Source organism: Vidua macroura, chromosome 1, assembly GCF_024509145.1.
Source record: "Vidua macroura isolate BioBank_ID:100142 chromosome 1, ASM2450914v1, whole genome shotgun sequence".
Taxonomy (NCBI): Eukaryota; Metazoa; Chordata; class Aves; order Passeriformes; family Viduidae; genus Vidua; species Vidua macroura.
In genome coordinates, this window is record NC_071571.1 from 107,405,856 (window position 1) to 107,430,376 (window position 24,521).

The following is a 24,521-nucleotide window of genomic DNA, read 5'->3' on the forward strand; positions in this document are numbered from 1 at the left end:
CAGATATCCTGGGCAGGGGAGAATTCTCCATTGCTTGTCTGTTCTTGGAGCTTCTCTAGGCACCACTTCTCCATCAGCTTCCAAGGAGATGGTACAACTCTGGCAGTGCTCACAGATGTTGTCAAAGTTGCTCCATGTGGCCGGTAGGATGTGGTGGCCTGCAAAAAATGGTCTGCAGACGCTTGCAGCCAAGTGAGAACAATCCAGTCCTCATTAGTATAGCCTAAGCAATTTCAAAAAAGGATAATGGCAATGTTTGTCTGTCACTGTTAGAGGTGTTATAAAGGAGGAAGAAGGTACCATGTTGTATTTCACTCCAAAAACAAAAGGTATTGCAGTTAGTTGGGTTTACAGTTCTGACATGAGACTTGGTTTTTATCTTTGGCACACACCATTATGCTTCATGATTTAAAAATCTGTTTTGGAAAAGGCACTTTTTAGGCTTGCTTTTATCAATGGCAAAAGTGTCCACAGGTTGAAATTGTACCTATTCTGATGATATTTTTTTGTGATGTTGTAAGAACTCTTTTAAGAGCTTCCAAGTTTCTGTGAAGTCCTGTCCAGAAGATGAATCTGGAGGTCCTGGGGGAGGAGGAGAACTGGCAGTATGACACAAATGCAGCACTGCAGCCTGGTTAGTCTTACAAGAGCACTCAGACCTGGGCTCGCAGTGACTGACTGACAGCAGGGCTGGAGGTGATGAGCTACAGAACAGAAAACTCAGAACATCAGATAGTACACATTCTTATAAAGATGGCCAGTTAATCTCATCTTTTCTTCTTCGTTGCATTGAATTCATTAAGTGGCTAGAAATTTACCTGCAGGAGGCATAGCTGCTGAATATTGCTGTCTTGGCAAAAATACAGGTATTCATCTGACAAAACTTGCCTCCAGCTAAAGGAAATAATGCAGTATGAGTAATCAAATGGATTGAAGCCCAGGAAACAGACAATTCTTCTGAAGTAAAGCAGCAAGTCACTAGATAAAAAGAATTTTTGTCCTCCTCAGAAATGCTACTAACCAGCTTCATCCAGTTTCTAAAGATAAGTCACTGCTGAATTTAACTTCAGATTTATCTAAATGCTGGCCAGAACAATATGTTCAATGATGCCAGGATCAAGAAGTTTTCAATGCAATCACCCTAAATAAATATCTAACCGAAATGATCAGTTTGTCCATGGACTTGGCATTCCCAACAGCCTTCTTTCCTAAACTCTGCAATCTTTATTCATATTTAGTGTTTAAACTGGGTAAGAAAGCCATATGCAAAATGAGGTGAAAAGAAGGACTTGTCTTGCTGCCATCAGTTATTTGGCAAGTTAGTGAGTGTGGAAAACAGGGCAATATTTACAGGAGAAATGAGAGCATCTAAATTGCCATATGGATAGTAGCAGACAGCAAAGCAGGATACTCTGTTACATCCTTCGGATTTGTTACCAAGTTCCTTGCTGTTCTTCGCCAACAGATTTTGTATGTAAGGAAATTTTGATTAAGTCATCAATCTTGAGTGCTTTTCCTGAGCATGTATCATTCTGTAGGCCTGGGGAAGAACAACTATCTGTTTTTAGCCTGTGATAGGGAAGCTGAAATATCCTTGTATTTCTTTACTATTGCCTATTTTCCCTGCTTCTCACAAATTGAACAAAAAATGAAACCAAGCACATATTAGCTTTGCAGAAAGACACATAAATCTGAAACTTCTTTCTCACAATAGGACATTTCAAAACTCACTATCTCATGTATGAATTTTATAGAGCTACCATTGCGCTTTGTTGTGAGTTGCCCCATTCCCTTAGGTTGAAATTGGCCAATGAATGTCCAAAAGCTAGTAAGTTTAATTCTGAACTTTTACCCTGTGTTGGGCAAAACATCAGGGGAAGAGCTGGCATGCTGACAGCTAAATATCTTTGGAGAGAGAAAAAGGAGGCTGACCCATTAGAGCCATCTTTCCAGGAGTTTTTTTGCTGCTCCTCGCTGGAAATTGCAGCTGGAGTTGTTCTGGCAACACTAATGGCATTAGGATCTGAAAGCTCTTGATCAATTATAGGAGGCAGTCTCAGGCAGTGGGAGATCTGCTGCTGGTCTGACTAGCAGTGCATCCTTTCCAGAGCTCTCATTGTCCTTGTCTCTATAAACAGAGATGATAAGTAACAATTATTTACACTGACGGATGTGAATGGCATATTTTCTTGATGTCTCATGAACCTCTTTTGCTTTTAGAATAAATCTTAGCAGTGTGGGGGGAATAGCTAAGCATAAAATACAGGCACAGAGGGCTGACATCTCTAAACAACAATTATCAGATTCCTTTTTGCAATAAGCAGAAGGCTTTTTCATGTATCTGGAAGTCTGTTTAATATTTCATGGACTCCTAAATTATTCACAAGTTAGAGTGCTCAACTGTTACTGTCATTTAAAGAGCAATGCCCAGCAGGAGTGTTGCATGGGACTTTGTAGATCACGTCAAAGCATAACATTTGGTTCGTTAAAGAAGTGTTACACTTCTGAAGGTAACAGCATCCAATTTATACTCTGTTAATCCTGGCCTGGCTAATAAAAGACATGATGAGATTGCTTGTTTTGATCTTTATCTATCTGCTCAGTAAAACTTTTCACCATCTGACAGCAAATCTGGGATCCCATGTCACCTGGTATGGTTCCTAGAAAATCTGTGAACTCTGTTAGATGGAGAAACTTTCTTTTTTTTTCTTGCTAAGGAAACTACCCAGTCTCACTACTCAGGAGACTGTTGGTCACATTCCAATGCCAGAGACTTTCACTGCTGGGATTGAAGCTGCTTCTTGATGGGTGGCTCCAGTGACCCAATGAGTCCCCACTTGACTCCTCACACACCCCATTCAGATCAGATTTCCTCACCAGTTTGACCCCAGGTTTCCCATGGCAAAGTCTCAGATGTCTCGTTCCATAAAGCCATTTATTCTTGGTGCAGTAACACAGAAACAGCCTGAGCTGGTGCCTCTGAAATGGGTTCCCAACCAAGGAACCGCTGGGCATTTTTACCCTCACAGTCTCCAGAAGTCTCCTCTTCCTCCCAAGTCTTTGGCTCCCGCCCCCCTCTCTGTGTCCATCCACCTTGCTGGCTCACTGGTTCTCATCTCCTTTGTTACCCAAAAGGCTGCAATTCCCAGCTCTCTTGTGTTTCCCAGTGTCCCTTCACCTGGCTGGTGTCACCCATCATCATGCCCTGTGTTATCCCAAAGGCTGGCATTTCATGGCCTCTCTTCTCAGGCTTCTGTCTGGAGCTCTACATTTCAATCTGCATCTCAGTCTGCAGCTTGTGAGCCCGGCTACTTGTACCTCATATATTCCTCAACATTCTGCAGACATGAATAACTGAGACAATATGTTTAGTTTTGAGGGTAGTTTCTAAGGCTGCTCAATCTTCCAGAAATGGTATCCATGAATAGAATACCTAGAGCTTGACATTGATGTAAATCAGGGTAACTCCCCAAACTTTGTCAGAAACTGAGATCTAGTATTTTGCCTCCTAAGGAAATCTTATCCCTGATCTTCTCATTTTCTCAAGCTTTCCCTGCTCAAATAAAGTGAAGGTAGTAAAATTAGGTTCCCATGGTTTATTTTTGGATTTGGGTGTCTGCTTGAATTCCTTGAAGTTTCTTAAAAAGCACTTTTGGAAATAAAGCAGGAAAATCAAAACTGAGGAAGAGGAGGAAGGAAGTTTACTTAAATGCCTCTTTGGCAATGATTGCTGTTCCTTCTCTGCATTTTCTAAGCACCATTTACTACTGGATAGTGGTTTGTGCAGTTCCTCAGTCCCATCAGTAATTTAAATAACTTAAACACAGTGAAAGCTTGATTTGTTTTTTCTTTGAAGTACTTGTCCTCCATATGCTCCTGCTTTGTGGGCCCCCTTGACTCTGGTGCCATTGTAAGGACATGTCCTAAAAAACCTGGTGGCAGTGGATGGCCACACCGGTGCAGTGGCTGTACCCAAACAACCATCTTGACCCTTCCCCAGGCACGACTCACCCATTTGGGGAGGTCTAAGAGAAAACATCCCCCATATCTTTCCTAGTTTTTCTTGGGATGTTGGGGCTGTGTGGAGGAAGCAGCTGTGCTGGGGCTCCCCCCAGCAGTGGGCTGGCAGCCTTTGGGTTTGCTTTCCCAGCAAGAGCTTTGCCAAGACCTTTCTTGTGCTCTTTGTCTTTAATAGGAGTGAGCAAAAAAAATAAAGGCTTGTCATGCAAAAAATTTCATTAGCTTGCTGTTGATCATACTGATAGGGAACTCAAAAAGGATACAGTAAAGTTGCTTAGGAATTCCTTATGATGTGTTAACCAAGATCTTTTACAAGAGAGAAGAGGATGTGTATAAGCCAGGATGAGCCTTTCCATTTATATGCTCATAAGAAACTGCATATTGTTTATACTGATTTTCCTCAAGAGAGGGAGTTTAATTCTCTGTTTTATGGACAGATTTTTCTCCAAACAGTAACACTTTATTACTCCATTTTACAACACAAGCAGTCATATACTTTCTAGAAATATAGAGCGTATGTGGAGAAGGGAACACCCCAAGTAACTTTCACAAAACAGAGAGAATTACTGCAGTGTTGTTCACAGGGTCCTTAAAGGAGAATCCTCTTTAGAAACATCAGAAAGATGGGAAATGGAGGCAGTAGTGTCCATCAATCTTCAGCTAATGTCCAGGAATCGTTCCTGTGTGTGCTTGCACTTGCCAGCTGACCCTGCTCCCTGCTTCAAAAGAGCCAATTTCTTTCCAGTCCTCAGAGCTGCTTTTTATTTTTTAAAGCTGCTGTGCTGACCCTTCAAAGGGTGATGGATTTCCATTTGATGAATGGCAGAATTATCTATCCATGTCTGTTAATTACATGAAAAAATTTCTCCATTATGTGTCTTCAGAGTTGTAACAGCATTATTTCTTGCTCTGAATCTGTAGGATCTTGATTGGAAAGAAACTACACTGTTCTGATTTCAGGTAGTTCAGATATTTGTTTTCATTTTGGGATTCAGGGGCTTCCTCAGGGTCTGTGTTTCATAGATAACTGCTGAAAAAGTTAAAATTTGGCATTTATCTCTGTGAGAAATAGTTCCTTTAAGCACTTTCTGCGCAGGAGCAGAGAGGCTAATACCATGCTTGTGATGGAGAGCTATTTTTACATAATTATTAGTCCAACCCCTCAGTAACATGATATCAGGAAACAAGAATGATAATATGACTCTGTGCTAAGTGAACTCCAATCAAGAAACTAAGAGGACTTTGTTGGGATTAGAAACTTGATACAGTCTTTTCCTTTATCACTGAACTATGTTTTCCAGAAGATAGATATGTTGGATTTTTCCAGCAGTGAGATATATGAATTACTGGAGGCTCAGGATGGCCACGTTTCAGAGAAATAAAATGTGTGATAGGTTGGAAACAGGGTGTATTGTATGTCACATCAGGAGATAGCCCAGCCTGTAACTGGGTGAAGAGCCTGCAGGGCTTCTGACCTCCATGTCAGCATCTCTCCCACACGAAATTTTGAGCATACACTTGGACCCTAGCAGCAAACAGCCAGGAGAATATTGCAAAATAAATATTATGGAGTTTTGTACAGCTGTTATTTGTGAAGCACAGATTTGCTCCTAGTCTTTTTTACCTCTGCTCACATTTTGATCATGATGCTAAAGCATGAGATACAGTCTGCTTGTCTCAGGCATCTCATTTATCTCCAAATGGAAAATGCCAGGTGGGTCAGTCCTTCTAAAGTAGATCCCCGAGTTTCCATTCCAGGGTCATGGAAAACTGGCTTTCTCCTGTCAGCCTCCAGCAGAAGGGCCACTGGGCTTTGGCCACTCTCCTGTGTTCTCGAAGGAGCAAGAATCCTTCCTGGAATCTTCCACAGGAAATGACCTCCGTTTCATGTAGGGGAACGTGGGTGTGTGGTCTGGGAACACCTGCCTGCTGGATGCTTGGCAGTCAAGAGTTCAGGCTGGATTGTTGTGTCTCACCTGAAGTGTGGATGACTTCCAGTTCCTTCCCAGTGCCAGGTCCTGTCAGAGGTACCCAGCGATGGGGAGCCTTGCTCTGCGCCATAGGCTAGGGTATGAGCTGCAACCATGAACAAAGTGGGGGTTTTCTCTATAAAGTGTTTTAGACAACAAAAGTGCTTCCCGTAGGAAAAGTTGTCTGGTATGTGCTTTGCATTGGCATGTCTGGATTAATGCTGCACCTTGTTTCAGCATTTGGTGGTGGAAGGTGAACAAGGCGTGTGTATTAAGAGCTGTTTCTGCTCTTCTTTCTGCTTCCCAGGGATATGAAGCTGGATGGTGGACGCCAGTGCCATTCTACTGGAGTGTGTCTGAAAGAGATAATTGGTCTTGAAGGTGTGGAGCTCGGAGCAGATGGGAAGGTGGGGATGCTTCAGTTCCTACTCCCTTAGATTTGATGTTATAAGGGGAGAAAATGGCTTAACTAATAACAAGTGCAAATACAACACGCAGTGTAACACAGTAGTTAAAGCACTATAGTATGTGCAACTGTAAATAAGCTTAGCAGAAATACATGAGGACTGCCCAAGCTGTCAACGTAGGCAACTCTGTATCCTTAAAGAAATTTGCCTCTGGCAATATATGAGTGTATAAAGCATTACTGAATTACACAGCCTTCCCCTTGCTCTAGCAGGATGTATCACTGCAATGTATACTGTCAGGAGCTTGAGAATAATTTCTGGTGAGAGTTGTAGTTGTAATTCTGTTTGCTTTCAATTGTATTTAATAACATTCTGCTTAATATTTTTCCAGAGAGCAGGAAGACAGTGGCACAAAGCTGATGAGTTTTTCAAAATACGGAAGCTCATTCACTTGAATAGAATAGGCAAATATGAATCTTTAGGGAACTGATCGATTTTAAATAAATATATAGAGGAGAGGCAGTTTTAGTCATAGAAGAAAACATTTCTTCTGAAAGCCTGATTTATTTTCTACAATTCAGTTTTACTCAGTCTGCTGTCATCTATGGATTTAAAGGCCCTGGGTCAATGCCGCTACACATGTTGTGCTCACCTAACCAGGTGTCAGGCCAGACCACAGGCTGTAAATTCCTCAGGACAATCTGTCTGCTTATAAATAATGAAAGCTCACATGCCACATGTTTTATTTGATACCTGTTCTGACCTCCTCGTAAACCAGTCTAGAGTCTCAAACTCTTTTTTTTTCTTCAATGCAATGTTATTGTTGGAAAATGAGCCAACAAGAAGCAAGACATAGCTTTTTCTTGGCCAGGGGTACAAGCAGAGAATCAGTGCACTCTAAAAATAATTTTGTCACAAGTTACTCATTCACACTTAGTCCATGTTGGGCGGGGGGGGGGGGGGGGTAGTAAATGATCTCCCACAACGATTGCTGTGAACTGGAGCTCACTTATTACATCAATAAGACTCTGCCAGACAAAGTCCTGAGAAAGAAAAATAGCAGAGGAAGTGCTTCAGTTTAGCAGTGTTTAAGTGATTTGCCTCTGGCAGCTGTGTGCTGAGGGACCCATATAGATGATGCTAGTTCAGTAAAGAAGCTGCTGAAATGTGCTACAGAGAAGGCCCACTGGAAGAAACCTGACCAAACTGATATATTTTTAAATCTGACCCTTGAGTAGGATTTTGTAAATCCAGTGTATTAGAGCTTGTGTGTGTGTGTGTTTGTTTTGCTGAAGAATTAATGCCTTCGCAAAAGCATTTTTTGCATAGATAAACTGACTGCACTGAAGTAAATGTAGGTGTCTGGTTTATATTCATCTGTGCCTCACTACTAAATCCAGAAAATCCTCCATTAATTTGGCTTCTCTTGCTTCCAGTTGGATTGCACCAAAGGCATCCCACTGCATCCAAGCTGGGCTGAAAGTAATTGTGTGTCCATTCTGACTTTTTTTTTTAGACCGTTTCTTATACACAGTTCCTATTTCCCACCAATGCTCTGGGAACTCGGAGGAACACAATAGACTCCACCTCATCTTTCTCCCAATTTCGCAATGCAAGCCATCGTAGCCTTTCTTTGGGAAGAGCTAACAGCACCCAGGGGAGCATTGATGCAGGTAACTTCTCAAGTAGCTCTTTTTAATACCCTGATGGTAGGCAGTTATTGCAAAGGACCAGCATGTGTTTTAGTCCCTCCATTAGCTTAAACTAAATAAATAAAATAGTCTTCTGTTCTGGGTGAAGAACACAGCTTATTCCATATTTGCTTAGAAAGCTTGCTTGTGGAGGATGGAAGTTAAATAAACAATCACATTGGTACTGACAAGGACGTGGTATTGATAGCCCCGATGGCACCCAGCGTGCCTCCTCCTGTCAACAACATTGCTTGTTCCTCCTGCAGCAGGCTTGTCCTTACCTTCCTTTGCTATGGAAAATTTACAGTGGCAACACAGTAGTCATAAGCTGAAGGTGTAAATTCCACTTGTGACCTTTGTTAGGCTGGAAAGGGCTGTGTTTACAAAACTGGACACAAAACATAAGCCAAAGCACTATATGCTTAAAATATTTTGGCATGATAAATGAAACAAATCAAAACATCTGCTTGAACAGATGAAAACTTGTTGCTGGGAATAAAAGTCATTGTGGAGCTTTATATAATTCTGCAGTTCTCTAAGCCCTAAATTCACATTTAACAGGTAATTTGTAAGCTCTAGGTCCTCTATGTCTTGGCAAATCACATTAATATAGAAATATTTAGAGTTGTCAAGACTTAGAACAGTTTTTCATCTCTTCAAAAAATATTGCATGGAGATAATATTGTGCATTATCTGTGAACTCATTTGCCACTTCTGTTAAGTCCAGAGATGTCTTGATGTAATGAATTCCTTTCAAAATTCTATTTCTAAACTGTTGTTTTATAGGTAGTGACCTGGGAGACTTTGTTGAATACGACCCAAATCTTTTAGATGATCCTCAGTGGCCATGTGGCAAACATAAGCGGGTTTTAATATTTCCTTCATATATGGTAAGTGATTCTGTGTAGGACAGAGAAATTCCCGTAACAAAATTCTGAAGGTTGAGGTTTCATTTGGCCATATTTTAAGAAGACTGTTATTATTTTTAATCTACTAATAAGAGCTGTTCAGAATGCTTTGTTCTAAATGACAGTTACTTCTCAAGACATGTTAAAACAAACTCTTTGACGTATTACAAAAGCAAACACTTTTATTACCGCTGTATTTCATAAATGCTTTAGATGAAAGGCTTGTTCAAACAATGCACTCATTCTCTGGCATTCAGAGGAAAATTTATACTTCCTCAAACTGGCACCTATTACAAAATAGGAGGATGCCCATTGGGGCTTTTCTGAAGTCATGAAGCTACACTGTGTTTTGATGCTAATCATTCATTCCTCTGAACAGCTTGGTTTCCCAGGTATTTATTTCACCATGGGATAGTCCTTCCTTTAATTGCAGCAATTACAAGCACAGTCTGTATATTTCCCACTATATCCAAACAATACAATCCTTAACAATACAGAGACATAATTGTTCTGTGGTCTGTGCTCTGACTAAATGTTTTCTGTGGTGAGATACTTCTGTAGCCTTTTTTTTTTTTTTTTTTTTTTTTGATTGCTCCAAGTCTGTAGATTACTTTAGCAGGACTGTTGCTAAATGCAGTTCAGTCATACACATGTGAGCATGTATCTGTCTGGATTCTACATCCAGGGTAGGCAGTAGGGAAAATATTTTTTTTCCCCCCAAAGTGGTGACCTACTTCTCTTATCTGTTACAGATATAATAGGATTGGAAACACTGAGGTCTAAAGTGTTGTCCATGTTCTTGTTTCATTTGGAGCAGAAAACATTATTTAAGAAACTGCTAATGTATGTAAAGATACAGCCTTTGTATGTTCTCCACCCCAGGGGTAATTTGGCTCATGGGTGTTCCTTCTTCAAAATAAGCTCTAAGTGCTTCATGTGGACGGAAGATTATCTCCTTCCTAACAGGAATGTTCTGTCTGTTGCACATAAAGGCTCAATGGAGTTCTAAGGCTGTGTTTATTCTAGATTTTCAAATGGGAAGTCCAGAGTGTCCTCCGCTTACCTGCTGCCAGTTTTCCTTTAAGGGTTGGTGAGTTATTTTTTGGCTGCCAACCCACAAAGTGACAACCTTTTATAGCAGCTACATCTGTGTGGGAAAATATTTGTCAGGTTTTGATATGGTTACTGTCATGGACAGAGAACTGTCTTCCCTCAAGGAGAAAGCCATTGTTAGCCAACATCCAAAGGGAACATAGCTCTAGCAGTTGTGGCTATTCTTCTGACCTTCCTCAGGCCACGAGTGTCTGCCAGGCAGTACAAGTCCCCTGGAATCACCTGAGATCTTTGACCCCCTTTTAACTTCATGTTCTTATGGACATGGTTAAATGAGTAAAAATGAGGCAGCCAGGATGGCATCCTGCAAGGCAGTTCTCCATCCAGGAGCGCGTATTCAGTGCCATTCTTCTCTGTATGTTGGTCGACCACAGCATTTCAAAGTCGTATATTTGTACTTCTGTTGTAAAAAGAAGCTGCCTGGGGATTTGACAAGGGGTATGACTAGATGCCCTAAAGGTGAAAAATTACTTCAAGGACAGTTGTTAAAATCAATGTCATTGTTTATCTAGAATATATTTGCATTGACAGGGGTCTCCCTGCTTTTTAATTTTCTCTAGGGTTAATTACTGCTGTGTCTGAAATAACGTCTTCTCTGACAGTTGAGGGTTTTTTTCCTGAATGTACCCTTCCAGACATCACTTCTTCAGCACTATCTGAGAGTCTGTGGGATTCCCTTTCTGAAGGCAGGCACTAATCTAAGAAAGGGTTGAAGGACATTAAGTGCTCTGTTGCTTTTGTTGAGGTTGATCACAGGCAGGTGCCAAGGGCTCTCTTGGCAGGGGTTTTGCCTGGCAACAGCCAAAGCAACATAGCTGTGATCCTGTGCAGGAGCTGCATGGTTTTGCAAGAAACTAAGGGGTGGATGGTTGTTCTTCAGTGCTCAGCTGAAAGACTTTACAAGGTGCTGGTGCTTCCTTCAGCCAAGAGACAGGAGAAAAAGTAGTGCTGGAGTGTCCTGGGAGCTTGCAGGTTAAGTAGGATTTTTCAGTTTGGGCAAGTGCTTGTGCACAGAGCTGATTATAAGGCCATTTTGGCTATGTAGGAGACTTTACTCACATCTGTTTTAGACTTTCCTGACTCTCCTGACATTCCCTCCCCTTCTCCCTGCAGTTCACATCAGTGTGAGAAGGAGCATAATAGCCTTATAATTTCAAGTCATTTTCTTCCCCCCCCAAATATAAAAATCAACTCACGCTGCAATTAAAGCAAATTGCAGTCTGGGGCCAGCGAGAGACCTGTGGTCTTTTCCTGGCCATGCACAGCCACTGCGGCAGTGCCAGACCTCCACCAAAGAACCGCAGAGGCCGGAGCAGCCGCCGGTGCTGGGCGGAACGTGGCTGTAATTGCTGCCTCTCGCAAGTGCCGGAGCAGCTGAGAGCGGCTCTGATGTCAGCGCCCAGCATTTTGTTGTGTGTGGAGAGCTGCAGCTTGTAATTAAAGTTTCGTTACTTGGCCAGGATTTAGCATTAATGCTTGACAGCTGCAAGCTTGTCGATATTCCCCTCACCCCTCCTTATGGATGTCAGAGCAATTAATGGGGGGAAGGTGTGGAAGAGGAGTGGATGCTGGGCTGCGTCACTGCCTGCGGGATAGAGCTGCATGCAGTGCTATTACTCCCATGAGCCTGGCTTGTGCTTTGTAGGCCAGGATTTCTATGCTCGCTGGGAAAGCTCTGTTGAGGTCTGTGTGAATGCTGCATCAGTAAACACTGCAGGCTTTATCCCGAGGCATAGGACAGACAAAATGTGTGGTCCAGTTTAGACTTCACTCAGAAATACGTGCAACTAGCACTCCGTGTGCTCAGCTTTTGTGGCGCCTGAGTTTATCATCACTGACATGGACTTTATAGTATTTAATTTTACAGAGCTGAATTAGCCCTGACTCTTGGAGAGAAGTGTTAGCTGCAAGTCCCCAGCTGTTTTTAAGGAGAAGCTGAGCTTCATCCTTGAGGATAGGTCTGGGGAAGCAGAAGCACTTTTGGTTTAGTCTGGGTTTTTTGGGGTTTTCTTGTCGGTTTTTGTTGTTGGTTTTCTGGCGTTTTTCTGCGTGGGTTTTTTTTTGTTTTGTTTTTTGTTTGTTTGTTTGTTTGTTTGTTCTTGTTTGGTTTGGTTTGGTTTGGTTTGGTTTGGTTTGGTTTGGTTTGGTTTTTTCTGTAGTGAAGTCTCAGGCTTAACAGAGCATACACTTCCCTGTTGCATATCTAGAAGCAATACCCACAAATTGCCTGTCAGGGGACAATTCTGGAAAGTATTCTTCAATAATTTCCCAATACCAATTCTGTGGGTTCTATTAATTGTACTAGTTATATTTAAACTCTAGTCTGCCCTGAAGAAATTATTTCATTTTGTCTTGTCTTTGTAGGAGAGTCTGCACTCTCTGCTGCAGTATAAACAGTAAGAGGTAGAAAAAATTCATGCTGGGGGGTGGGGGGGGAAGGGAAACATCATGTCATAGTTAACAGATGTCTTCCTGGCTGATACTGCTAAAACAGGAATTTGTGCAGATTCTTAAATCTCTCTAGAACAGGAACTTTATCTACCAGACTAAGCATTAATTTCTTTCCTCAAATCTCATGTTGACTAGCATATGTACAGACTCGTCAATGCCCCCCTGGTCTCTCTGCATTCTTTCCAGAAGAAACTCTTTCTGTGCTGAACTAGAAAACTCATTCTCAACAGGCTCAACTGATCCTGCAGTACTGCTTTTGTTGGTAACACAGAAACACAGGAGCATGTTAGCTGGTCACTGTGTGCTGCCAAAACTTGAAGCAGAAGAAGAAAAGCCCAGATCAGCAGCACGTTGACTTTGAGTGACCCATTCTGTAGTCGCATCCCTGAAATATCCATCTATATGTGCTCAAGGGATACATGTGGAATTAGGTTTGAATACTGAGCTACCATGTCAGTGTGTTTGTTTAATTATATAAAAATAAATTGACATCTGCACACCACTAATAAAAGAAGCAGGTCACAAAACTCTGCAGAGCTGTTGCAGTGCCTGTCTGCCAGCCTGCACTTGCCAGGTACCGTGCTAGTGGCGAGCACAGCCAGGCTGCATTGTTTAATATTAGTCCTCCAGTGTGATTTTAAAATTAGAACTGCTTGCTGCCCTGGCCCTTTGGTCTAACAAAAGCCCTGCATGATGATATAATGCATTTGGTCTGTTGTTCCCCCATTCTGCCTGTCACAAGGAGCACCAAGGTCAGGCAGACTCCACTATAGCCAGCGTCCTTCAGTGCTGTCACCCTATTCTTTGAGCCACTTCTGTAGCTGTATATTAAGTATCTCCAGACTGCTTTTTTAACAGCTACTGACCTTGTACCCAAAAGTCTCAGGGAGCAGAGGATAGCAGTGGTAGATAATCATATATAAATCCTGTGCTCTATGCATTTGATTCTATATTTGGCTGAGATTCCAATAAATAACTATTTTGAGAATAATTCCAGAGTGTTAACAATATAAAATAAACTGGTGTCCTTCCATGTAGTTAATTTCAAAGAGGCACTTTTGAGACTATTAGCCTTGTGAAATTCAAAATCTTGCAGTTTAAGATCCTTGAATGTTAATAACTTTGTAACAACAGAAACATCTTATTTTAGTCTAGCTTCCTTTTTTAGAATTTTAATTATAATTCGGAATCACTCCCATTTTCCATCACAGATACATTCATTTGAAGTCTCTTCTCTATCAGGATTTCTCATATTGTATGCATCATAAGCCATAAATATATGAATTAGGTTACTGGCAGTTGATAGGTACGTAGCTGGTCACCTATGGGATGCATTAAAGTAGTCAGAGAGTGCAGAGTTATTGACTTCTTTTCACTTCTTGTGTGGCTCAGACCTTATCAGTGACCTGCCAAAAGTCTGTTTCAGGTATCAGTCTTCCGTCTGCTTTCTGTGAAGTAGATTTATCAGGGGTACACAGTAACAACAGCTAAGAGAGCCTATCATACAGCTTTCATTTTATTCACCTATTTTATTCTGATTTTATCCTTCTTAAGCTGAGAGATAGAGGCATCCAAGGCTAGATCATCTTTTACTGGTTGCATGCCAAAGTAGGATTTATTTTCTACAATATTTCATCCTGCCAGTCTTACCAACCATTTCAGGCATTCTCTCTCCTCCCATATTTATGAAACTATATATACAGCTTTCCTATGAGAAAGCAGCTGCTTGAAAATGCTTGTGAATAACACACAAGCTGAGCTCCAAGTTCAAAACTGCCAGCCAAGCAAAAAGTGTGCAGAGTAGAGACTTGGGATGAAGCATTTATCACACTGTCCAGGCATCTGTCAGCTACCATATATCAAGGTTTTCATTTGTCTTCTGCAGCTTCCATTGCCAAAGTAAAATACACATACACAGATTTGTATACTGAGAACGTAACAGAGCCCACGAAGTAGAATTGCTGAATGCTGAACTGAAACGTGTTCTGTGCAAATAAGCTGTGAGAAACGAGACAGACGGTTCTGGATGACAGAAGTTAAAAACATTGGAGATTAGACTATGAGAGAGACAGTTTAGTAGTTCCCAGTGCCTTGTTCTTCTGTCTGACAGCTCTGGGAGTACAGAGTGCCTGCCTGGTAGGAAATAATATTATGTATAAGAAAGTATGTTTGGATGGAGAAAAGCTGTGCTCCTTTTAGAGAAATATTTGCAAACCCTTCATAAAACTTTGGAGCATCAGTATTGATCAGATCCCTGACACAAGCAATACCAGAATTGTCCTGGACAGACAGTCATGTGTTTTTCTTCACATGGCAGCTTCATGTGGGAAATGCAGGCAGCTCAAGGGCAGTGGCGTGGCCTAAAACAGAAGAGGAGCATAAACACTGAGCAGGCAGAGGAGGATGGCGTCGTGTCCAAGCCCTCCCCTGTCAGATCCCAGCTGGTTCTTGTGGCTTTGCTCCACTCCTTTACTTGTGGGCAGGGGCAGCAGTGGGGGTTGTTGCAAGCTGGTGGTTGTGGCAAGCTATTTGCAGGGTGCATAAGGGGCCCTGGGCAGGATCAGGGTTGGAGACCAAGATTTCTGTGTAGCCTCATGAGTGCTGTGTCCCAACAACAGGGGTACTCAGGTGCCTGGTCAGAAACCATTTGAAAGGGAAGCTGATTTGATCACTCACAGATACTAATCCAACATTGTTTTTTAAACTACCTCTCAACAGATATTTTTTAGGGGGTATCTTCTGCCTGCCTCCCTGCTGGGCAGGGTCCTGAATGCACAGGATGCATTTCTGTAGGTATCAGCATCCTGTTGCTCAAAGTCCAGCTTCTGCAGCAGCTATGAAGGGAAAAAAAATCAAGAGACAAAAAAAACCAAAACAAAAGAAAACTTGCACAAATCCTTTTCTTGAGCATAGGGGCAGTTAGCTGAGCTCTCCAGCATGGCACTGACAAGATGAGACAGCTGCCTTAGAGCCAGTGTGTTCAAACATGCTGCTGTTATCCTGTTACATGAATCAAAACCAGCACACACCAGCTTTCATCTGGATTTCATTATTGTGATTTGTATCGTAGAGACTGTTGTCTCGCAGGAAGCGGCAGTATTCAGAGTTGGAGAGGAGGAGATCCTTATCAACAGGACAAAACTGACAAATCTCTGTGTTTAAAAATAACTGTACCTCTTTACTGTTCTCAGTTTTAAGCTATCTGCTTTGTCTCAAGCCTCTGAGCGCTTTGCTTTAAATGAAATTTTTAAAAAGAGCTTTTCTCCTTCTGAAGAGAATTTAGCTGAATTCTGGCAAACCTCCCACAGGCTGGAGGAGTCCCAGGTAAAACAAGTCGGTGCCTGCAGAGCAGTCATGGGGAAAGGTGCATCCCAGGGGGCTGCTGCTGCTGCTGAGTGGCAGAGCCCAGGGCTCAGTCCCCCTCTGCTCAGTGGCCCCCAGAGCCACCCTGACTTGTTAGAGGTGAAAGCAGCTGAAACTGCTGTCTGGCACAACTTCTGTGCAGCCCTTCAGCTGAGCCTGGAGGATGGACAGGCCCTCTCTCCACTGCTGTGCCCTTTCAGTTGGGAAGTGGTTTCTGTTGTGCACAGAAGCAAAAGAAGAAGATAACATGGAGAGAGCTAAAGGCAAGTTAATTAAGATAAAATGATGAGCTCTGTGGTAATAAAGAACAACCAATGGGCAGTTAGGTTTGTAGTGAAGCATGAAATAAGGTGTCAGGTAGCTTTGTAAGGTAACACTGAACTCACTATTTATAGGATTGCCCAAGACAACCAAAAAATACTGGTAGTAACTAAAATCATCGTTGCATTTAATAGGATGTATCTGGTTAGTGTCTCTTGGCTCTATAAGCAAGAGCAGCAAGGACCCATGTTTCTATGGACCCTGAGCAGCAGACAGCAGTGGTCTAAGTTAGATGTGGCTTGTTTCTCTTGTAGCAGTACTGAGAGGAAGCCTCTTAACGCATAAAACTCCCAGCATATCTGTGCATCAGCACACCCAGCTTGCTGATGATCCTTTGGCAACAATACCAAGGAGTAGGCAGGCCGGCTGCAACATTCCAGGGAAAGAAAGGAAAAAGGGTAGTTGTTAAGATCTTAATTCTTCTGCTTTAGAGGTCTGAGCCTGCCAGGTGAGATGAAGCATGTGAGAAGCTGTCTGCAGTGAAGAGCCTCGGCTGCATGGTGCATGCATACATCCTTTCAACCTCTGCAGGGTTAAAACCAGGCAGGCCCACACATTCCATTGAGGGCTTTCTCACTGATCCCTGGGTAGGGCAAGGCTTCTCCTTCCTGTCTTCTCTTCTCTTCCTTTTATTCAGGTGTGGCAGCACATGGCTTGCTTCAGCATCAAGGCAGCTTATGAATTTTTAACCTCAGAGGCACTGCACTGTCTGCCTGAACCTGCAGTCAGGCTCATCCATACACGTGCAGGGAAGCAGGTGTGGCTGAAGAGTGCTGATGTGGCAGAATGGCCCATGTTTTAAAGCATGTGCATGACCATAACAACACCCCATGGCAAAAACCTGGGTTTTTCCTCTCTATTATGTTTGCATCAAATACTGCTGGGCACTGTTCAGAGGAAACACATGCTCTGCTCTGTTTTAATTTCCTAATAATTCAGTACCATATCTCATAAGTAAAGTGCAGGAAAAGATTGGTGTGTTTTACTCTCCTTCATGCTTATTTTGGAAACAGAGAACAACATGATTGGATAAAGGGAATTGTCTGCTTTCTCTCTAGAGCCATTGCACTTTGTATTCCCCAAGCCCTTCCATATATTATTTTAATGGCAGAAAAAAAGCCTGAAGGCATATTCAGTCAGTCTTTTTGGCTGATTGCAATTCCCATGAGGATACATTACAGCAGAGCTCCACCTTCTATAAAGGCATAACATGCAGCAAGGGTTTTGCATACCTCTTTCCACCTCTTGTTTGGTATTAACAGCCCTTTGCCATAATACAAATTAATCAAAACCAGAAATCAGAAGTGAAATATTATTTTATGATCAGGATAATGCATTGCACTATCCACTGCTGCTTTCTTACATGCTTGAAGCTGGCAGGGGGCTGTATGCCTGGGGACCAGGCTATCCCTCAGGTGCCCAAGCTGAGACTCCTCTCCACTTTTGTCCAATGGGCAGAACTGCCAGAGCTTGGTAGAGAATTGACACATTCCCAAAATAAAGGTTGTTTTGTTGTAGAGCTGCTAGATTTTGGCTAGGTGAATGGTGACAGAGGATTTGGGCAAAGTGCTACCTGAACAGAGACTAAGGGAACAAGAAAAGTGTTGGACACTCACAGATGCAGGGGCTGTGTTGGACAGGAGAGCCCTCTGCAACTTGGTGAGGTTCCTTAGGTTGTAACAAAAAGGAATAGGAAGCTCAAAGGGAATAGACTGTACACTTTTAATGTTGTCCTGACTCTTTTGTCCATTTACTGCCTTAACACAGCATTACTGCCTTCCACTCTACTGAGTGACCTGCCATATAAACTGGTTGCTTATTTTATTATAAATGTATGCTACAGCAAGTGAGAGTTTGTACCAGTGGTTTCTTTAAAGAATCAATTTGAGAGAAACTTACAGTGGGTCTCGGAACCGCATGGAGGTATGCCCCAAAATCTGGTCATCATATCAGTTATTGTGATGAATTTTTTTATCTTCTCAGGTAGGTTTCATCCAGCCATGCTTATCTTAAACTCACTCTTAGCAATACTTAGAGGATGATAATGAGGTGTGTATTGTTCAAGGCTTGTGCTGAACAGGTCACTTGTTTTGTTAATCACAAATAAATAGTTGCCTTAGTTCAGACTTAATTTTCCTGTCTGCTGAAAGAGTTGGGACTGACTGGCACTTGTTTGGTATTCCTTCTTTCTGGGAGTTGAGTGATCTTTGTTACAAACTAAAAGAGTAATTGTTTCTTGACATGTATTACAGACCACAGTCATAGACTACGTGAAGCCATCGGATCTCAAGAAGGACATGAATGAGACATTTAAAGAGAAGTTCCCTCACATCAAGCTTACCCTCAGTAAAATAAGAAGGTACGTGGCAAAGCTCAATAAGGCTGCAATGTGATGCAGCTGTCTCACATGTCAGTGCAATTCCTGCTTTGTGAGGGGAAGCACAGCACTGATTGATCTTCCAGGAGCAGTGACCAGCAGAGGTGCAGAGTAAGTCAGATGACTGCTTGGATTACTGGGATGAGTAAACAGGATAGAGGAATGTGCAAACACACACTGGTCAGGTGTTAAACACAGCATCTAACGGGACGAGGATGAGAGCTGGGCATGCACTATATTAAAATAGCCAGAAAAATAACACAACAGAGTCTCTAAGCTCATAGCAATTGGCTTAAAAAGAGACTGAGGAAAGAGAAGTGCTGCTTTGTGCCTTGGCCAGAAGCAAAAAGAGCAGTTGTCTTCACAGCAAAGTTGTAATATTCCATCTCTGTTTCTGGTGTAGCAGTCTAGACATACTGCTCCACTGAAGTAATGACAATTTCATTTGACCCTTGTGGCCAGAAGGACACTGAGCCACACTGGTCTGTAACCAGCCAGTGCTGCAGTACATGGACAGAACTGTCAGTTTGGATTTGACCAACCATAACCAGCAGCAGAAGCTGCATACAGAGCACCAGTAATCCAAACAAATGGTATGCAGCATAGGACCTCTGATAAAATATTGTTGCTAAATTTGTCAGAGCTCTTTTGGTTGCTTTTATAGTTTGACACAACTGTCTGTTGGGGGCAGTGAGGGTGACTGGTGATGTAAAAGTGTGCCATGAAATGTGCCCCCAAAACAGCATAAAAAGATCTGCCCAGTAAATTATGTTTTCCCTTCCATTTGACTAAGCAGGAATCTCTGAAAGCATGGCTCTTAGGGTGAAATGAGAAATGCTTTAAAACTCATCTCACAGCATACTTGTCTGGTCTCTTTACTCAGCTTGAAGAGAGAAATGCGCAAGCTTGCTCAAGAAGAATGTGGTTTTGAAGAGCCCACAGTGGCCATGGCCTTTGTCTACTTTGAGAAGCTCGCTCTCAAGGGGAAGCTGAACAAGCAGAATAGAAAGCTTTGTGCTGGAGCTTGTGTTCTTTTAGCAGCCAAAATTGGCAGTGACCTCAGAAAACATGAAGTCAAGCATCTTATAGATGTACGTATCCATAGGTTTCCAGAGTTCCATCTACATGAAGTGCCAGTGTGTGGTCTGTGCAAGCCTATTTGTCAGTGGACATGCTCTCCTTTAGGCTTCCAGATGTACAGCCAGCTAAATATCTATATTTGTTACACATTTTTGTGGAAGTAGTAGTGATCAATGTCCTTGCAGAGGCATGGGAAGCTTGTTTGATGGGATAGAAGGCCCTGCTGTCAGATACTGTGAAGTTTTAGATGTATCTGACCATCATTTTGTCAATACAAGGCAACAGGTGAGCCCTCGGGAAATTAATTTTGCACTTAATTATGTTTTCAAGAGTTTCAGTAAGGATTCTCCTTTGGGAATTAAATGCAAATACTAGTTTCAGATGGAGTCCAATAGACATTTATATTTATCAAGTTCAGCTTTTGGGCAAGAAAACGGAAGGAGGGGTTCCCATCAGAACATCTCATTCCAGATGTGTTTTTTAGAGTAAGGTGTTTTGGTCTTCTACCCACTCCACATGAAAGCAGTAACATGCGGGTGTTATGCCATAATCCTCTGCAAGCACTGAGATACCAATCTGATTTAATGCTACAGAAAGTTAGGCTGGTGTTTTGGTATTTGGCTACAACCAGCTCACTCAATGAAAGAGACATGGGATCGTGGATAGGGGCAGGACTGAACTCATGCCCTCCTCCCACAGTCTCAGAGCTGGGCTGACAGTCAGTTTGTTAGAAAGCCCTCTGAATAATCACAAAAAAAACCAGCCAAGTGGAAATAGGAAGATCTGGCCTCTCTTGCATTATTGAAATGTTGGTCCATAAGACATTGAACTTTGCAGTAGACCCAGTGGGCAGAGAAGTAGCAAGCCAGGGAGATCCTAAGAGGATGAGGGGAGGAAATATCCCTGAGCAACTGGTTGCCTACTTGTAGCATCCAAATCCAGTGAAAACAGCAGAGCATATGGAAGGTTTAGTACAGCACAGCACAAAAACAACTATAAAACCCATCTCATCCCCCTGAGGATAGCAGTTTCTGTTTCTCACTGTTCTTATGACACCTTCTGCCTCTGAGGTATTAAGATCAAATTGTGGCAAAATAATTTCCCCATCAGGGCGTTGCAGCACAGTCTAATGCTGAAAGGAAAACTAGTGATTTCAAGCAGTGCAGGAAGTTTGTGGACAATTACAAGATGCATGTCTTCCATTACACAAGTGATTTTGATGTTTGCATGAAGCTAGGAATTTCCTGTTGCTGCAGTGGTAATCACTGTGATCGTTAGAAGATGTATCTGCTCACAGTGGAAAGAGTGAAGTGACAAACGTGTCAGAAATAGCATGGCTGTCTGAGCTCTATGTGTTCACAGTAAGGATTCAGAACATCCAGTTCACACAGCTCTGATCTTCTAAACCTAGAGCCATGCAAGTCCGTCAGGACAGAAGTTTAATGACAGCAGCATGCGTGTTTTGAATAATGTCATTTGTGGGAAAGCTCTAGAAAGGCAAACCCTCGTTCCGTTTTTGTTAATTTATTTTTTTCCCCTCGGCTGTGGTTGCAGAAACTGGAAGAGAAGTTCCGGCTGAACAGGCGAGAGCTGATCGCCTTTGAGTTCCCGGTGCTGGTGGCCTTGGAGTTTGCTCTCCACCTTCCCGAGCACGAAGTGATGCCGCACTACAGACGCTTGGTGCAGAACTCCTAGCGCTGGCTGCCCGGCGGGGAAGGGGCTCCCGACTGTTCCCGCTTGGTTCTCCCAAGCCGCAGTTACTACTGGAAATGCAAAATCAGACTCCTAACACTTCACTCTCTCTCCCCCACAAAACAGTTTTTCTGGCTACAGGAAATACTGCATCGACTCTTGGCTTTGACAAATTTATGTATTGTTACTTTCTCAAAGCAGGTGAAGACTGAGCTGTTGGTAAATAGTTCACGTGCTGAAACTGGGTGGCAGCTGACCCTACCTGTAGGGACTAGAGCTATAAAAGTAGGCAAAAATTAGAAAGGCAGCCTCCATGACCACCCCTCTCTCCATCACACAAACCCTGGAAGCCCACTGAGTGCATTCTCGTAGCGCTTTTTCTACAGACCTGCTGCAAATTCCAAGAGAACTTCTTAAAGTGAAAAAGCTTTTAAAGAAGATATCTTCACTGTGTCAAAAAGAATGTGCCAATCTATTTTTGTATCAGCAATTGAAAGTGCACTTTTTCCTGTGGGGTATTTGTGTGTGTATCCGTGTGTGTGTGTGTGTGTGCGACACCGAACTGATCTCAGTCGAGGTGGTTGGCTTAGCTGTTTCCAAGTGTATCAGTTACTGATGGTGAAGATCAAGGTGACCTTACATGTTTACTCCTTGAAAAACATAACTACTGGAAAAGTGGTAAATGGGATCATTTTTGGACGTTTGGGGTTTTTTATTCTCTGATCTTTCCAACATTGTACAACTTTGAAAGGATTACACTACTGCTACTGCGAGAGAAGGATCAGCAACTGACCTTAAGTTTTCAGTCATGTTTGTGGTAAAGATGAAAGCATTAGTATAAGATTTCCGTGTCATGTTTTTTAAAAATATCTTGTGTTAAGCCACATGCATATTTTTAACCTTCGCACTTTTCCCACTGTGGAGATGGTTAGACTTGCACTCTGTAGTGTTGTATTTCTGTGCTCTATGTTAGAGTGCGTAATAAGCACATTTATTGTGCTTTATCTTAAAACAGTGTTTTATTAAAAAAAAAAAGTGTAGGGCTCAGCAGTGTAACGGGTGTCTTAAGGCTCCAACAGCAGGGGCATCAGCCATTATACTTTTGGGGTTTTAATTAGGATTGACTGTGTAAAACCTAAAATCTGTGCCCATTGAGATTCAGTTCCTTTAGACATTGCAGTGCTGGAGTTTTATGGTAAAACTTCTTGCAGCTTCCCTGGTTCTGACTGGACACCCAGAAAGCTTAAAGGCTTTATCCAAGCTCCTGATGCTATATCCACACTAAGCTAATGCCGTGCTGATGGATATTGTTCAGTTGCTGTTATCATGTGGGATTCCACTCCTGTCCAATCTTCTCCTGTGCTGGTTCACTTAACAAGCCTTGTCCTCAACATGCCCCACATGGATCTGCTAAAGTCAAGTTATTACATTTGTGGTAACTATAAAATAAATAATAGTCTCAACTGTGAGATTTCAGCTGAAGCCTTACCTCTCTAAGTTTGGGAATGCTTGCTCAGAGTATGAAAAGGGCTTGTGAGCAGAACATAGAGAAGTGGGACATATCAGAGGATGCGAACACACTAATGCTTACTTTCTTTCACTCTTACTTTAATCAGTTTTATTATTTCCTTCAGTTAAGCCAGGAAACATCCAGTTTCTTTACCAGCTTTGAGTCCTTTAATTTCTAGTATGAAAAAAGCCTGCATACCATTGCTCTACAGGATCTGGAAAGGTTACACATCAGGACAAATGGGAATTTGTTTGATGCTATTGCTCCCCCCCAGTTCTAAAGGGGAGGGTGACTATGCTACCTTACAGTTATTAGTAATACTTACCAGATTACTGATATAGATACATTCCAACAGGACTGTGGAGGAGGAGGTGTGTACTTAAACCTTCCCAGTGTAACGTCCCACGTCGCTGCAACCCATGCGTCACTCAGCCAGCTGCAAAGTGAGGGGACGGGGGCCCTTACAGCAATCTTACTCCCTTCTCCTCCTTCTCCTCCTTCCCCTGGCCCCCACACAGCCAAGGAGCAGTGGAGCCAAGAGCCTGGAGCGCACCTGGAGCCTGTGGCTGCCTTGCTGGTTTATTCAGACCAAAAAGGCAGAGGGTGTAGTGTGGACCTATGATCCAAAACAGTCAGTGGGTCAGCTAGGAGGGTTTTCACCCTTGGCCATATCCTTTTCCACCCAAATTGTATATATACATTCAAGATTTATTTCTGATTGTGGAGATCTGTTTCTAACAGCAACCACTCAAGGCTAAGCAGAAGCTTTACCTTTCCATGAAGGCTTCTACTTTTTGCTTTTGAGTCTCATTTTTTTCTTATATTGCTTTATAGCATTGCAGGGGAAAAAGCAAATTGTGATTGCAAGATGCAGACTAAAGAATGACAGTCTTACAGTAGTCTTTAGAGATGCTACTGAATCAAGCTGTCATATCTTTTGCCTTCTGTGCTGCTACCCAACCCTGATCTACAGTTTACACAGATTTCTGGATGAAATCTGATTGCTGGAGACTTTCTGCTTCTCATTGTTATCGCTGTTGTTTTGGGGGTGGAAAAGGGTTTCAGAGTGATGTTCAGTTACAGTTTGAATGTGGAATAAACACTTAAGGTGGTGATGATGTTGCACTGTTCACTTAGGAACGTATATAAAGCCATATGTTGCTAGATCTCAGAGCACAAAGCTTGGTCAGTACAATTATGATTAGGACAATGGGCAGGATTTGCCCCCCTTTTCTGCCCATCCCTGGGAAAATTTAGGCTGAAGAGGTAGAGAAAATCTGTACCAAACAGAAAACATGTTGATTGTTTTCCTTTGTCTTACATGGCAATGAGTGTTGATTTACAAATGATTTTAGGTTCAACTTTAAATAGTTTGGGAAAATAATCCATTCCATATAACCTGTTCTGTTTTGAAATTATATACCGTACACTCTACCATGAAGAGTTTATTCCTTTTCTAAAAACAAAATGAATAAAAGTTTTAAAAAAATTGAAAAACACAGACTGTTTTTCACCAGTGACAGTATGTAAAATTATTCAGTCTCTCATCTGTATGGGGAAAGGAGTTTGGTTTTGTCTCCCCCTGGGACACACAGCTGCTTATTAATAAGCCAGTGGT

General features: G+C 42.3%; 1 protein-coding gene across 1 annotated transcript in view; it reads left to right on the forward strand.

Moving 5' to 3' along the window:
• CABLES1 (Cdk5 and Abl enzyme substrate 1) overlaps positions 1 to 24,018 on the forward strand; it is a 70,538-nt gene extending 46,520 nt beyond the window's left edge. The window contains exons 5-10 of the mRNA XM_053987079.1: positions 6,298 to 6,397; positions 7,914 to 8,070; positions 8,875 to 8,978; positions 18,497 to 18,603; positions 19,505 to 19,712; positions 21,256 to 24,018. Coding sequence (XP_053843054.1) covers positions 6,298 to 6,397; positions 7,914 to 8,070; positions 8,875 to 8,978; positions 18,497 to 18,603; positions 19,505 to 19,712; positions 21,256 to 21,396 — 817 coding nt within the window. The 3' untranslated portion in view covers positions 21,397 to 24,018. The remainder of the gene's footprint in view (positions 1 to 6,297; positions 6,398 to 7,913; positions 8,071 to 8,874; positions 8,979 to 18,496; positions 18,604 to 19,504; positions 19,713 to 21,255) is intronic.
• The last annotated feature ends 503 nt before the right edge of the window (positions 24,019 to 24,521 follow it).